Below are 13,655 nucleotides of genomic sequence, written 5' to 3'. Positions count from 1 at the left end.
ATGTTGGTTTGAAACACCCATTCTAAGGATATTCCAAGAATGCAGGAGTATCCCTTATCCTACACATCTTCTCTAAACATTGATTTCACGGTGCAGGAGAAATTCCTGAGTAAGAGATGCATTGTGGTAGCAAAACAATTCTTCTTATATCATGTAGTTTAAGTACAAAGCATTCTAAAGCAAGAAATCACTGAAAGTCTTTGTAAATAAGTAACATTAGAAGGAGTTTAATTTTATAAAAATTCGATGAGCCAAGACAAAATTAAAGCCTACCTTGTCTTTCTTGCTTCATTTCAAAGCTTGACTACTTTTACAGATTTGTAAGAATTCTGTAAAACATGAAATAGGAAAAAAAAAAAATTCCCTGATGTCAGCAACAACTTTTTTCATTCTAATTTCTGATTTTCTAATGAGGTTATGTGTGACCTCCAATAAGCTACTTTCAAAGCCTGAGGACTGGAAGACTATTTTTTCCCCAGGTTGTGTCTTTTTAAGGGCTGCTCTTAGGCAGCCTTCATAACCAACACAAGAGCGGCTTTTCTCCATGGGTTTACAAACATTTGTGAATAAAAGTTGTTATTTCCAGTGCTATTTTGTGCAGGTGATTGTGTTTGTAAATACAGATTGGATCAAGATAACCTTAATATGCTTTCTGTCATGACAGGTTACCTTGGAAGGCTCATTTGGCTAGAGGAACTATCCAAATATTACCTCTTTCTATATAGAATAAGGAATGGTATTTGACTAAGCTTAACAGAGGCTTGCATATTTGAAATGCCATTTTCTTTCTCTTGTATTTAATTGGCGTTACAAAACTGCTTGACAAACACTAATTTATCTACAGTTAAATTCAGCATTACCATTCCTACATCGTTAGTGGGGTAGGAGAGTAACTGGGTTTCATGTCCAGGCTATCTCTAAGGAACAACCTGTTGCCAGAACTGAGGCACAGGATGAGAGTCTCTTTCTTCTGAGCACACCTCTTTCAAAGAAACTCTCTGCTGACCTGTAGTATCACGTTCATACCTACCTCTAGTTCACTCTCAGGTCATCCTCACTCTCCATGGGCCATGTAGCCCTGCTGCTTCCTCAGCCAAGGCCAGTACTTGTATGGGATGGATCAGGGAGCTGAGCCATCTGAAAATGAAGATTTTTTTTTTTTTGATTGTGTGTGTGTGTTTGGATTAGCTTCCAGATACATCAGTTCCTTGATCCAACTGGCCACATGGCTGCTTGAGTCCTCACACTGAAAAAAAGAGAGGGGGCAGGATTTGGGGCAGGGATGCCTCTCTCAGGATCGGTTCAGATTTAGGTTAGCTTAAGCTGGCCACAAAACCATATCTGTATCTTCCAAAAAACAGAGCCTTCACAGAGCTGTATGGTTTAATAAATCACAGTCTAAGCAGTACACAGTCTGTACAGATTAATCCAAGAAAAGACTTGCCAGCTGCTTTCAGTGAGGTCAAGAAAGTGGCATATTTGTTTACTGCACTGCAGCACTAAACATTCATTTTTAAACTGCTGATCAGCAAATTAATAGAAATTGTATATCTAGAAAGCTCAGTTTTCATTTCTCTCCCAAAAGAAAAAGGTTAGTTCAAAACACCACAATGTGTACTTTCCACTGACAGAAGATTTCAGCGCATACTGTTTACTTGGTTGTCAGTGTAGAGGCCCATCCATGCATAAATCAGTGCAGATAAATAGAGGATTGTTTTATTACACAATGAAGTTTTCCAAAAAATGTCTTAATTTCTTGCTCAGGAAATGGCACCATTGTTTACTTGAAACAGATATGTTAAGGGACCCAGAGGAATTTTGTTTAAGGAGACAGATTAGCCATCATTCTGAGTAAGAGTGCTGCATTGTTCTTGACAATGGCAATTAGGAAGATATTTTGATCTGAAGGTAATTAGCAAAAATGGCAAAATGCTATTCCAAAGCATGATGGATTTTCCAAATGTTGGGAGCTGAAATGAGTCCAGTTCTTGGGACAAATTTTGGATTACTCAAAAGTATTTCTTAATATCAACAAGGAATCAGCTATGAAGAATCTCTGTAATTTCCATGGTATTAACTGCAATGCATTTCATATACAAATTAGCAGACCTGAGAAGATGCTATGTCAACATCTTAAATCCCTCACATTTTGTTATCCTAGGGTCAGAGCTGCAAGACATTAGTGAGCAGAAAGACTAGTCTCGGTCCTTTTCCATGTGACATCCCCAGCCCAAATCCTCTCAATTGCTTTCCCCCAACAACGGTATCCATTACCCTTCCACCTTCCAGCCCTTCTCCGCAGTTTCCAGTCCTCCCACTTCCTCAAAACCTCTATAGGCATTCTTAACCTTCCTTCTTCCCATTTACTTCACTGAAATCCATGGGTCCCCAGCCCACTGAACTTCCCACCAGACCTTCCTGGCTTTCCTCATTCTTAGTCCTTTGCTGTTACCCACCCACAGACACATATATGCCCTGGGTGCAAAATTAAATTTATTTTCAAATTACATCTATTTCCATGTGAACTGATGAAAGGGCAAGTATAAGTCAATTTAAGAGAAGAAAGATAAACCCCAAACATTTTACAACTGTATTACAATACCCAACACACAAGACATTTGTCTTGAACGAGATCATGTTCCCACGCTTCAGCCCCCCGTGGAGCAGAACTGACCTGTTCCACCACATCATGTGGTAGCTCAAAATCTCTGCTGTATGCAGATTTTGCTGTTTGCAACAAGAGATGAGCAAGAGGCTTGTCAGGCAGCTAGTTGTGGTTCCAGGTTCTCTGGCCAATTCAGTGCTTGTCTGGACAGCTCTAAACTAGACCAGCTGCTCATAGTGCCCCTTGGGATCACTTTGTAATTGCAGATTACCAAACACAGCAGGGCATCTCTTTCTTCTCTGGGGTAAACCACGTGCTGGGATGGAGGGGAGGAGATTTATGAACCAAAAATGCAAACGTCAGCTGAGAATTGCCTATGTGGTAGAAGCAACTAATAAGGTGGTGAATATTTGAGCAATTTCTGGTGCTTCTGTGCTCTTTCATGCAGGGAATCTGTCTTTTGCCAGACTAATATCAGCCTGGTAATCCATCAGTATTATACACCAGAATGGCTTCATTGCCGATAATTCAGGTGATTGGTATCTGGGTTTATATTAATCCAGCACTGTGCTGTCCTATCAAATTCATGTGTCTGTGTCATCACTTGTACTGAACTCACTTGTCTGGTTCATCTCTCCTGAGAAAGCCTTTATCTCTTGTTTTTCCCACACCATAAATCTGATTGTCGAGTCCTTGGTGTTACGGAGGTGCACAAAACCTGAGGCTGTTTGTGTGCTTAGGGTATGATCTCAAATGAGAAAGTTTTAACAGCAGTGTTGATCCTTAAAAAAACTTGATCCTTGTTAGTGAACTCTTTGTATTTCTTGCCAAAAGTATTTTGAAGCTCCAGTTATAATGTGGGACATTCATTTTTCTTATTAATTTTTGGAAAGTGCAGAAATCCTGCATGAAAGATGACACAACACTGAGTAAGATTCCAGATTCCAAGACTGCCTCTGTGAATGGCTCTCCTAAACCACAAAAGCTTCCAGAAGAGGTTTTTACTGCTGAGACCTATCTTAACTGTGTGTCTGGGAAATGTCAGGCTCACGGTGCTACCTCACTGTTGCATGAAGAAGATTTTTTCATACCTGTTGCTGGTAATAGGATTTTCTTAACCCGTCACTAGAGGGCAACACAGCTACTCACATCATTACACCACCCCCATATAGTTCCAAGCAACTCCGCTGAGATCCATGGGTGAGAATTTCACCTCAAAGTTTGCCTTTTGTTTTTTTCCACAAACCCCATGCTCAGGTGCAAGCTTTAGTAGTTACTTGTTGAATAGTTTTGAATGGACGGTCCAGAATGATACAGAGAGGCTAACAATTAATGCTGTTTACAGAAATAACACTTCTGTCTTTATTGGGCTTCCTCCTAGGAGTGATTGCCCACTGCAGTGCTGAGAACAGGAGCTGCAATCAGTTTCAGTCACATAGCCCCTGATTTTTAACTACCGATGCCCATGAGAGATTTATCGCTGACTTAATTTCACCCAGGATTTGGTCTTTGACACTGACTTTTACCCACAATTGCGTATAGCAGAATATTATTTGCCCAGGTTGGATTCAATTGACCTTAAATGACTCAAGAAGAACAAATATCTTTGAGTTTTGTGCAGATTGGGGGGAAAAAAAAAAAAAGTTTGATTCTGTCACATGTAACTCAAATGTTGCGAAATAGGTTGACTTGTCTTAACTTGCAAGGACCTGGCGTGGAAACAATCTATCATTTTGATTTTGAACATTCCCAAGTACAGTAATGCTCTCATTTAACTGTGACTAGTTGGCTACATTAAAGGGTGGGGTAATTTCCAAAGGAGATAACGCTGTGTGATTACCCAGTATCAAAGGTGATTTTAGTCATTGCGCTGAGATTAAGTTTTTACAGCCCCCTGTAATTTTTACCGTGTTGCCAACACCCTACTCTGTGTCTTGGAATCTTAGTTCTCTGATTTCATGTGATTATCTTGGGACAGTTTCCAAGTATGTATATGTTGGATTATCACCTGAGTACATTTTCTTCCCTGTTTACTCATGTGATATCTCCAGATCATCTTTCAAGGAGCCCATATATACATATATATAGATAGATAGATAGATAGATAGATAGATAGATAGATAGATAGATATATGTTCAAGCCTCACAAATTCAAACATAAAGCTCACATGCTTGACTCCTTCCTCCTGCTTCTCTGCAGACATATTTGTAATGTAACCCCCAGTTTCACTCCCATTCCATGTAGTAAATGCAAGTAAATCTAACCAACTATTAACATTTTTTTTTTAATGAAGAAGGCAAAAGACATCCATATTTAGGTCTTGCAAGAATTTTTATTTGGTTTTGGTGATATGTGAGAGAAGGTCTTGTCAAGTTACAAGAGTTAAAATATTGTGGACTTGGAGTAGGAAAGGCTCTGGGGCCTGCCCAAAAATGTTGTGCTAGAAGGAACACTATTCAGCAGAAGCCTGATATTATATATATATCTCTTTTAACCAAGTAGACTTGTACATTGCACACATCCCTCGTCATAGGTGATATGAAAGTTCCTCATATGAACTCAGAATACTTGTGCGTTCTCAAGGTAGATACCTTACCACCATTTTTATAGGTATATTCTTCTGATACATTAAGAAATTATAGTATTAAAGTATACTTTGATTTTTTTTTTCCTTAAAGCTTTGAGATTTAATAAAGTACCTTTAGATTTAACAGTAACTTTTTATTTAGCAAGAGCTTTTTATTAAATACAGCATTTCCTGTTTGGAATGCAGGACTTATTATTTGGCATTGGTCACACTTTCATCTCCTTCAATATCTTTTTCCTGGCATTGTCCTGTATAGCAAACTTCAGAAGAAGGCAGATGAAATCCTGGTACTGGTTATAATAGAAACTGCCGTTTTCTTTCTCAGAAAAAAATATGCAGAATTTACAACTGGTTATATTCTAACACTCAGCTATAATCACATCATATTTTTAAATAAATGTAGATGCTATCCTAATTTTTGTTGCTGGAGGCCAGCTTCACACTTTTTTTTTGTTTGTTTGTTTCCTCCCTTTTAGTCCTTTACAATCTTAAAGACAATAAAACGTGATGAAAACGTCTTTGTGGTGAATCCCAAAACTAGGATGTCCCCAAGGCAATGTGGTTAGCGCAAAACCAAGAAAAGCGTTTAACTCTGCAGATATAATCCAGTCCTTTCAGTGAGTGAATGCAAGCCTATTAAAAAGTAATTTTAAATATACATATATGTATACATTTAAAGACACAAACATACTAGGCAGAGATTTAGGCAGATAAGTTCTCTGAAGAGTCCCCCTGCATGCAGCAAGTTTTGTATATGGGCCCCAGGTGCTGACAGCTGGATCCCATGTCAGGACCACACAGGCGCTGAGGACCCAGCTGCTGTCACACCTCTCATTAAAATAAAATAAAATAAAATAAAATAAAATAAAATAAAATAAAATAAAATAAAATAAAATAAAATAAAATAAAATAAAATAAGAGTTGCTTGAGCCCTTTCCCCCCTGCTCCAGCCTTCAGGGAGCGGTACGCGGAGGAGGAGGAGAGTCGGTGTGGGACTGCCGAGGACAGCGGGAGGAGCCGTTCGTGTCGTTGGGCGCAGGTGAGAGCCGTTGTCCCGGCGGGAAGGAGGGAGGGAAGAACGGGGAGTGGGTGTGTCCTCCCCCCCTCTGCCAGTTGGGCGGGCCGGGGGGAGCTGAGTGGATGAAGCCCGCGTCAGTCAGGGGCAAGGGCGAGGCCGGCGCTGGGGGATGGCGGCCCCCGCCCGGCGCTGGGGCTGCAGTTGTGGAGGAGCGGCGGCACCATGCGGGCGACCGCCGGGGTAGGAGCGGCGGGTGCGGGTTTGGAGGGTGGGGGAAGGTACCTGCTCCCCAAAGAGGGGATACGGGCTGAGGCGGGAGGGCTTGTGGCTGCAGCGGCGAACCCGCCGGTCCTCTTGGCTGTTTGGGTTCATGTGCCTCGTTCCAGGACGCGGTGGGCATCTTCTGCCTGGTTTCCGTGGCGGCCGCGCTGGAGTTCAAGTACCACCACGCTGAGGAGCTGGAGGCGTACCTGAAGGGGGTCCATGACGCCTACTCCTCCTTCACGCACTTGCACAGCATCGGGCGCTCGGTGGAAGGTAGGGGGTGGTGATGGGGGGTGGGAGCGAAGTCTTTCTGGTTTATTTAAGTCGGGACAAGCACTGGTAAGAGCGGCTGCGGTGGCGTTCGGTGCGCGCTTGCTGGCGGCGGGGCTGCTCTCGCTGATCGCCCAGTGCCGGGTTCCTCTCTGCTCACATCTCTGTCAAAGTTTCCTCTTTCTCTTGCTTAAGCGTGAATAACAAACTCTAATGGCATGTATGACGCTTCAGCTAGAGGCGAAGTTCTCCCAATTCCTTTTTTTTTTTTTTTTTTTGCTGACAATTTGAAACTTTCTTAGTGGTGATTTCAGGAACGGAGCTGTCTTGAAAGAGCTTAAAATCCGTGGTACCCCATCTACTAAATGCGCATTCTAGGTGGGGCTGGAATAGGAACTTGTGGGTATGTTAAAAATATGTGTGGGGTTTTTTTTTGTCTTTACCTATTTTTCTAGTAAATCTGGACTGACTAGGAAAAAAAATATTTCAAATTCCATACTGATACAAGATCTCTTCTTTTAAATGAAGAATGGGGTTTCAGTCTCAAACCCTATAGGAAAATACACTGAAATAGATAATCACCTTTTTGACCTCATAGACATTTGAATGTATCTCTCTCTGACCAGTACTTTCTTACAATACATTTATAGAAAAAAGTCTATTTAATTTTTTAAAAGATATTAGAGAGTTTAGTGTTTATTAGCGTATAAATAATATAAATCTCTCTATTTTTAAGCAAAAAAAAAAAAAAAACAACCCTTAAATATATTTTGGAAAATTAAATTGCTTTGGTAAGAGGCATGAAACTAGATAGAGAAGTTTATTCTTTAGAAGCATAATCTGTTCTTGTAATCGCATTTCATGCCATTAAATGAGACAGTTGTAGAATCTATTATCAAATCTATGCTTGTGTTTAAAAAAAAATCTACAGTTTTCTGGGTAGATAATAATGAAGGATACTAGTAGTTTCATTTCATACCTCATGTTAGCAGTTTTGTTTTCATATGTACTTAATTGTGTTATGATGTGTGTATTCGGAATACTTGTGTTTTTCCAGGACATAACTTCTAGTTGAAAAGAGTGTTCTGTTTCAGCTGTCATGTTGCCATGAATATGGCATCTTGTCTCAGTGCATGTCTGTGTTCATTTTTTAGAAAGTCTCTTCTTGCGGGAAGAATCAAACTGGACAAGGAATCTTTAAGTTATTTAAGTTGTATTGTTCTTGGTTTTGTCAAAGACATAATCATGTTAGCTTATTTTATTCGTCCACACAGGAGAAGTCTAGTCCATTTGAGTACAGTTTCCTCCAGGCCAAACTACCAATTATCCACATCCTCATGTTCCTACCTTAAGGGGACTAAGTCCTATCATTAGAATATTAGCTAGATTCTGACATCTCTGGCATGAACTTGGTTTATCTTCATGCAGGTAGGATAAAACCTTTCATCTAACCATAGCGATTGAAATTTTGGTTTTAGCTCTCTAGATGTATGAAAGTTGATAACATGAAGTATTCAACTTGTCTGAGTTCCATTGGCATGAAAACTGGAAATGCATCATCTCTTGATTGTGATTGAGCAATGCACTGAAACTTTATTCAGATTTTAGTATATTGCTGCCTTCTGCTTTGCCAGCTGTGGGAGAGAAGAGGATTATGTGGGCTCTCCCTTGTTCTGCCAGTTATACATCATGATTCACAAAAAGGTGATCATCATGGTTTTTGCATGTCCTGTGTGCCTGCAGCATACTGCTGAATGAAATAGGTGGGCAGTGGAAATTTTCCCAGTGCCACATAAAGCAGAATGGCAGGGAAAAAACGTTCAGTACTTCTCTATTCTTTTTTTTCTAAATGTTAAGAGATTTCTACCTCTGTTAAAAAAGGTACCTTTAGAATCTCCTGAAATACGGTAGAGGATGGCACTAAATTAGAGTTACTCTCTTTTTTTTTTTTTTTTTCCTCAGACTTTCAGAAAGTTTTGTGACAACAGTGTTTATATAGCTTTCGTGAAAATGAAGTTTCAATTTTGGTCAATGGGCTGAAGTTCTATTCCTCTTAGATAAACTGACAAAAACATGTGTATGCACATGCATGTGTGCTGACTTGTGTGGATTTACTAGTGTTGTCCCACTACCAATTAGCTAAACTGTGTTAACAAAATGTATTTATTGATGATGAGAAGCAGAAATTAATTTAAACATTGTAACATTGAGATCAGTGTGATGTGGTAACTTTTCTAATAAGCTGTTGACATTCCTGATGTGGAAATTGTGGATAATGAATACAAAATCCTATGAATCAGAGTGGTGGCTATAAAGCCACCAGACATAATTGTACTGGTACCATGAATGGCTATTGTTCCCATGTTATTCTTAAATCTAATCTAGGTTTTACTCTAATTTTAACTAATAGTCTAGTATTATATACTACTGTCTAGACTTGGATTATGAAGAGTGTGAAGTAAAGACTTGACTTTTGATTGGTGTGCATGGAACCAGCTCCACAAGGCTATAGAATCCACTCCTGGAAGCCAAAATGTGGAGGGTAATAGGGACCTTTGCATTACCATTTCAGAAAGTGATTGCATGTAGGTCTTTGACAGAAATAACTGAACACTCTTCATGTCAGAAACCTCATGTGCAGATCATGAAGTAATTTAGGTCTGGAGGCCATCTAGTTTGAGCTCCTGTTCAAAGCTAGGCTAACTTGAAAGTTAGATTATGATGCTCAGGGCACTCTCCACCCAAGTTTTGAATATCTGCGAGGATGGAGATTCTACATGGTCTCTGGGTAGCTGATTCACTGCTCAACTACATTTGTTGTTCAAAATTGTTTTCTTGCATTGGATTAGAGTTTCCCTTGCTGTGAGTTGTTACCTGCCCTTTTGCTGTGTATGTCTAAGAAGGGTCTGGCTCTGTCTTCTCTGTAACGGCCCTTCAGGTAGTGGAAGGTTGTAGCTGTATCGTCCTCCAGGTTAAACAAACCAGCCTCCCTGAATGCAGTGTGATCATCTCAGCGGCTCTCCATGGGATTTAAGTGTTGTGGTGCCTCTTTTGCATTAGGGAACCCACTGCTGAACATGCTACTCCAGATGTAGCTTTATTAAGGTTGAGTGGAGGATCATATTTTCCCTCAAGCTCCTGGCTTATGTTCTTGCTGATGCAGCCCAGCATACAGGTTGCCTTTTCTGCTGCGAGAGCACAATACTGACTCACGTTTATCTTGTCCACCTGGACATTCCTTCCACACCCTGCAACCCTCAGGTTGCTGAACTGCAGCCCAGTTAGTCTGCAGCCCGTACAAGCATGTGGTTATCTTCTTGAGCTGATAATCGCAAGATGGGGTTCTTTTGTTCCAGGTGCAGGACTGTACATTTACCTTTGTCAAACTTTGAGTTTTCCGTTAACAAATTCCTTCAGCTTGTCGAGACCCCTCTGAATGGTAGCCCTGGCCCTGATAAGACATTAAACCAATATCAGCCTCAGTATTGGCCCCTGAGGAATGCTGCTAATCAATTGTTGTCACTTAAACCACCAATTGTGCAGTCTCACCAGCTTCTGACCTCTTGTGGTGGGTTGACCCTGCCTGGGCACCAGGTGCTCACCAAAGCCACTCTACCGCTCCCCTCCTCAGCTGGACAGGGGAGAGAAAATATAACAAAAGGCTCGTGGGTAGAGATAAGGATAGGGAGAGATCGCACGGCTCCCATAGGCTGAAGGTGGATCTCTCCTGCAGCACCTGGAACAGCTTCTCCCCCTCCTTCTCTGACCTTAGTGTCTGCAGAGTTGTTGCTCTCACATATTCTCATTTTTCTCTCCAGCTGCAGTTGCTGTTGTGCTGCAACGTTGTTTTCCCCTTCTTAAATATGCTGCCCCAGAGATGCTACTACTGTTTGCTGATGGGCTCAGCTTTAGCCAGTGGTGGGTCCATCTTGGAGCTATCTGCCATTGGCTCTATCAGACACAGCAGAATCTTCTAGCAGCTTCTCACACAACCCACCCCTGCAGCTCCCCTGCTACCAAAACCTTACCACACAAACTCAGTACACCTCACTGTAGTCTACTCATCTAATCTATATGTTCCCAGCTTGTTTACAAAGATACTATGAGGGTGACTGAGCACTGGAACAGGCTGCTCATGGAGGCTGGGGAACCTCCATCCTTGGAGGTACTCAAAACCTGTCTAGGCACAGTCCTGGGTGACTGGTTTTAGGTGGCCCTGCTTGACTTGGGGGGGTCGGACCAGGCAGCCTCCAGAGGTCCGTTCCAATTGAGTCTGTGGTTCTGTTGAAAGCTTTGCTAAGGTCAAAGCTAAAGAAATAAAAGTGCTTTCCACTCTTTCACTAAGAAAGTGATTTTTGCATAAAAGGTAAGCAGTCAAGTATGATTTGTCACAGATAGATATCAGGTGAGATTTACAAAGTGTGTTTAGTTGATGTATGTAGACTACAACAGCAAGGTACACAACAGAACTAGTACAAAGAGCACCAGTGTAAAACAAACTAGAAGATACTGAATCTGTTTTGTCCTGGTTTACACAATCATATGGAAATTTACCACCCCTCTGCTGGATTACTGGGAACACTTCTGTCAGATTATGGGGAAGAATATGTTCTAGACTGGCAATGGCCTGTTCAGTCTCCAGATCTGTACATTTGGAAGCCATGATACGTAGTTATGCACCTCATCTGCTAAGTTATTATCCATAAACAAGGGGAGATGGGAGCTGAAAAAGATGTAGCACATTGGCTGAAAAACTGAGTGTTATCTGTTTGGTCTAATTTAGTAGGTAACCTCAAATCCCTCAAGATTTGTGATTTGTAGTTTATGAAAGAGCTGATATGGTCTTATAAGCAGGTAGGCAGAGGTGTGTTGTGGCCCAAAAAATACATTGATTATTTATATTGTTTCAGATGTATTGTTGAACAAGCTAATAAAAGATCTTTGGCAGGAACTCTGTTTCTGGTATGCACGCTATCCAACCTCAGTACAGTATGTGCACTGTATAATAATAGAGGAGGCTGCAGATCTGTAGCAGTCTGGAGATCAGGACCTTATGTAATATATTAACTTGTCCTACCTAAAGCTTGTGAAAAACAGACTGACTCTTCAGCAAGGAAATATTACAGTATGCATTACCAAAAAGAGAATATTTGATATATGTGTATGATCTGTGGCTTTTCATTGTTCAAGATATCCTGGTGCTATTCTTTTTTGAAAAAAAAAAAAGTGTGGTGGCTTCTCATAGATAGACCTGATGACCTTTTTAAGAGAACAAAGGCAAACAAGGTTAAAAGAGGTGAGTGGCTTTTGTAGTAGAGCCACACTCTTTAAAAACTCTTTTGAGATACACTCTGGATTCAGATAAAGTGATAGCATGTCAATTACAGCTTGTTTTAGTTCTAGCTTTTCAGGAGGCCAGTCTGCATTTTTAGAATTCCAGTCAAATTAGAACAGTTGTAAACATCATCCTTAAAATGAATTCTGCTTACTGAGCAAAAAGTGGTGTATTTTTAAAGTACCTTTGACTTTACCTACTGGAGAACTTCAAAGTTAACTTAAAGGATTAACATCTCTTTGGCAGATTCTGTCATTGGAGAGGCAAAAAGCAAAACAAACTGAATAGATTTCATTGTACTTTCATTAGAAATTTTCAGAAAAAGCTTCTTGAAAAAGAGCTGCCCTGAGAGCTTTTCTAGGTGAGAAATATGTGGTTTAATCATCCTGTTCTGCTGCTTGCTATTCAATTGCTCTCGTTGTTGCCCTCCAACTGGCACATTCCATCCATTAATCTTAAACACTTTGCTAACTTTCACTAGTCCACCCCAAAAAGTCTCACTTATTAGCCTTCTGTTATCCCTGCTCTATGGAGAGAGAAGCTGGTTTGGTTTTAGGGTCCACACATGAGCAGGACTTCCACATGGCTGTGTGCATGGAGGATACTCTGTACCACAGGGAAGATGTGCTCAACAGAGCTCACAGCACGCCAGGTTTTCCAGGGGCTCAGATGAGGTGCCTGTTGGAGCTCATTATGTCTCCTTCCTGCCTGCATTCATGGGTTTCATTCCTCAGAAGACAGAACAGAATGGTGCATGCCTAGGTTTCCATCTCATCCAGGTTTCCATCTCACAAGCAGCTGTAACTTCAGCAATAGGATGCACTAGGGCAGGGGTGTCAAACTCATTTTCACCAGGGCCACATCAGCCTCACGGTTACCTTCAAAGGGCTGAATGTAATTTTAGGACTGTATAAATATAGGAGTAGTTATACCCCTGCACTTGGGATTAGGAGTCGGGTAGTGCAGTAGGAGGTGTGTGCCTGCCTGGTGCTGTGGTTAATAGAGAACCTAGGCAATTAACCTATCCCTGACATCATTTTGTACAAACATCAGTGGAACATGTGCCCAAGAGATGTCAGGGATCAGTTTAAATCTCCCGTCTTTTCTGAGACAGCGTGATTGATGCTTTGAAGCATGTAAGGGAGGCTGTAGAACAGGGAAGTGCTACCTTCAGATTCATTGCACTCCAGTGGAACTATTTTAATAACAAAAGGCCAGGTATTGTGCTTGTCTATATATTTATAATCTGTGTTTTCAGATGAAAAATGTTGTCTATCTGGGGAAAAGTAGGAACTTATTTTCAGACATTGCTTGTGATATAGTATGAAGGAGCCTGGGTTACTATCATCCGTAGTAAAATGCACTGTAATTCTATTGAATTTACATTAAAAACACTTATATTCTGGATGGTTTTACTTAGTTTAAAATACCAGAAAACAAGTTTTAGTACTGGAGAAAACAAAACCTGAAATAGACACCCATAAAATGTTTGTACTTTACTAGAATTGTTCTTATCAGGTTAGTTTCAGGGGTCTTGGCATTGTACAAAAATAGAATGAGTAGGTCATACATAGC

The 13,655-nt window shown here is 40.8% G+C and overlaps 1 protein-coding gene across 2 annotated transcripts in view; it reads left to right on the top strand.

Moving 5' to 3' along the window:
* The first annotated feature begins 6,355 nt into the window (after window positions 1-6,355).
* CPM (carboxypeptidase M) overlaps window positions 6,356-13,655 on the top strand; it is a 37,528-nt gene continuing 30,228 nt past the window's right edge. Inside the window, exons 1-2 of one of the 2 annotated variants that reach the window (XM_065838501.2) lie at window positions 6,356-6,451; window positions 6,598-6,748. In XM_065838501.2, the coding sequence (XP_065694573.1) occupies window positions 6,695-6,748 (54 nt within the window). In that variant the 5' untranslated portion in view covers window positions 6,356-6,451; window positions 6,598-6,694. The remainder of the gene's footprint in view (window positions 6,452-6,597; window positions 6,749-13,655) is intronic. The other variant, XM_065838492.2, reaches the window with a different exon arrangement.

This window comes from Patagioenas fasciata, chromosome 1, assembly GCF_037038585.1.
Source record: "Patagioenas fasciata isolate bPatFas1 chromosome 1, bPatFas1.hap1, whole genome shotgun sequence".
In the NCBI taxonomy this organism is placed as follows: Eukaryota; Metazoa; Chordata; class Aves; order Columbiformes; family Columbidae; genus Patagioenas; species Patagioenas fasciata.
This window is presented reverse-complemented; position numbering and strand designations above follow the sequence as displayed.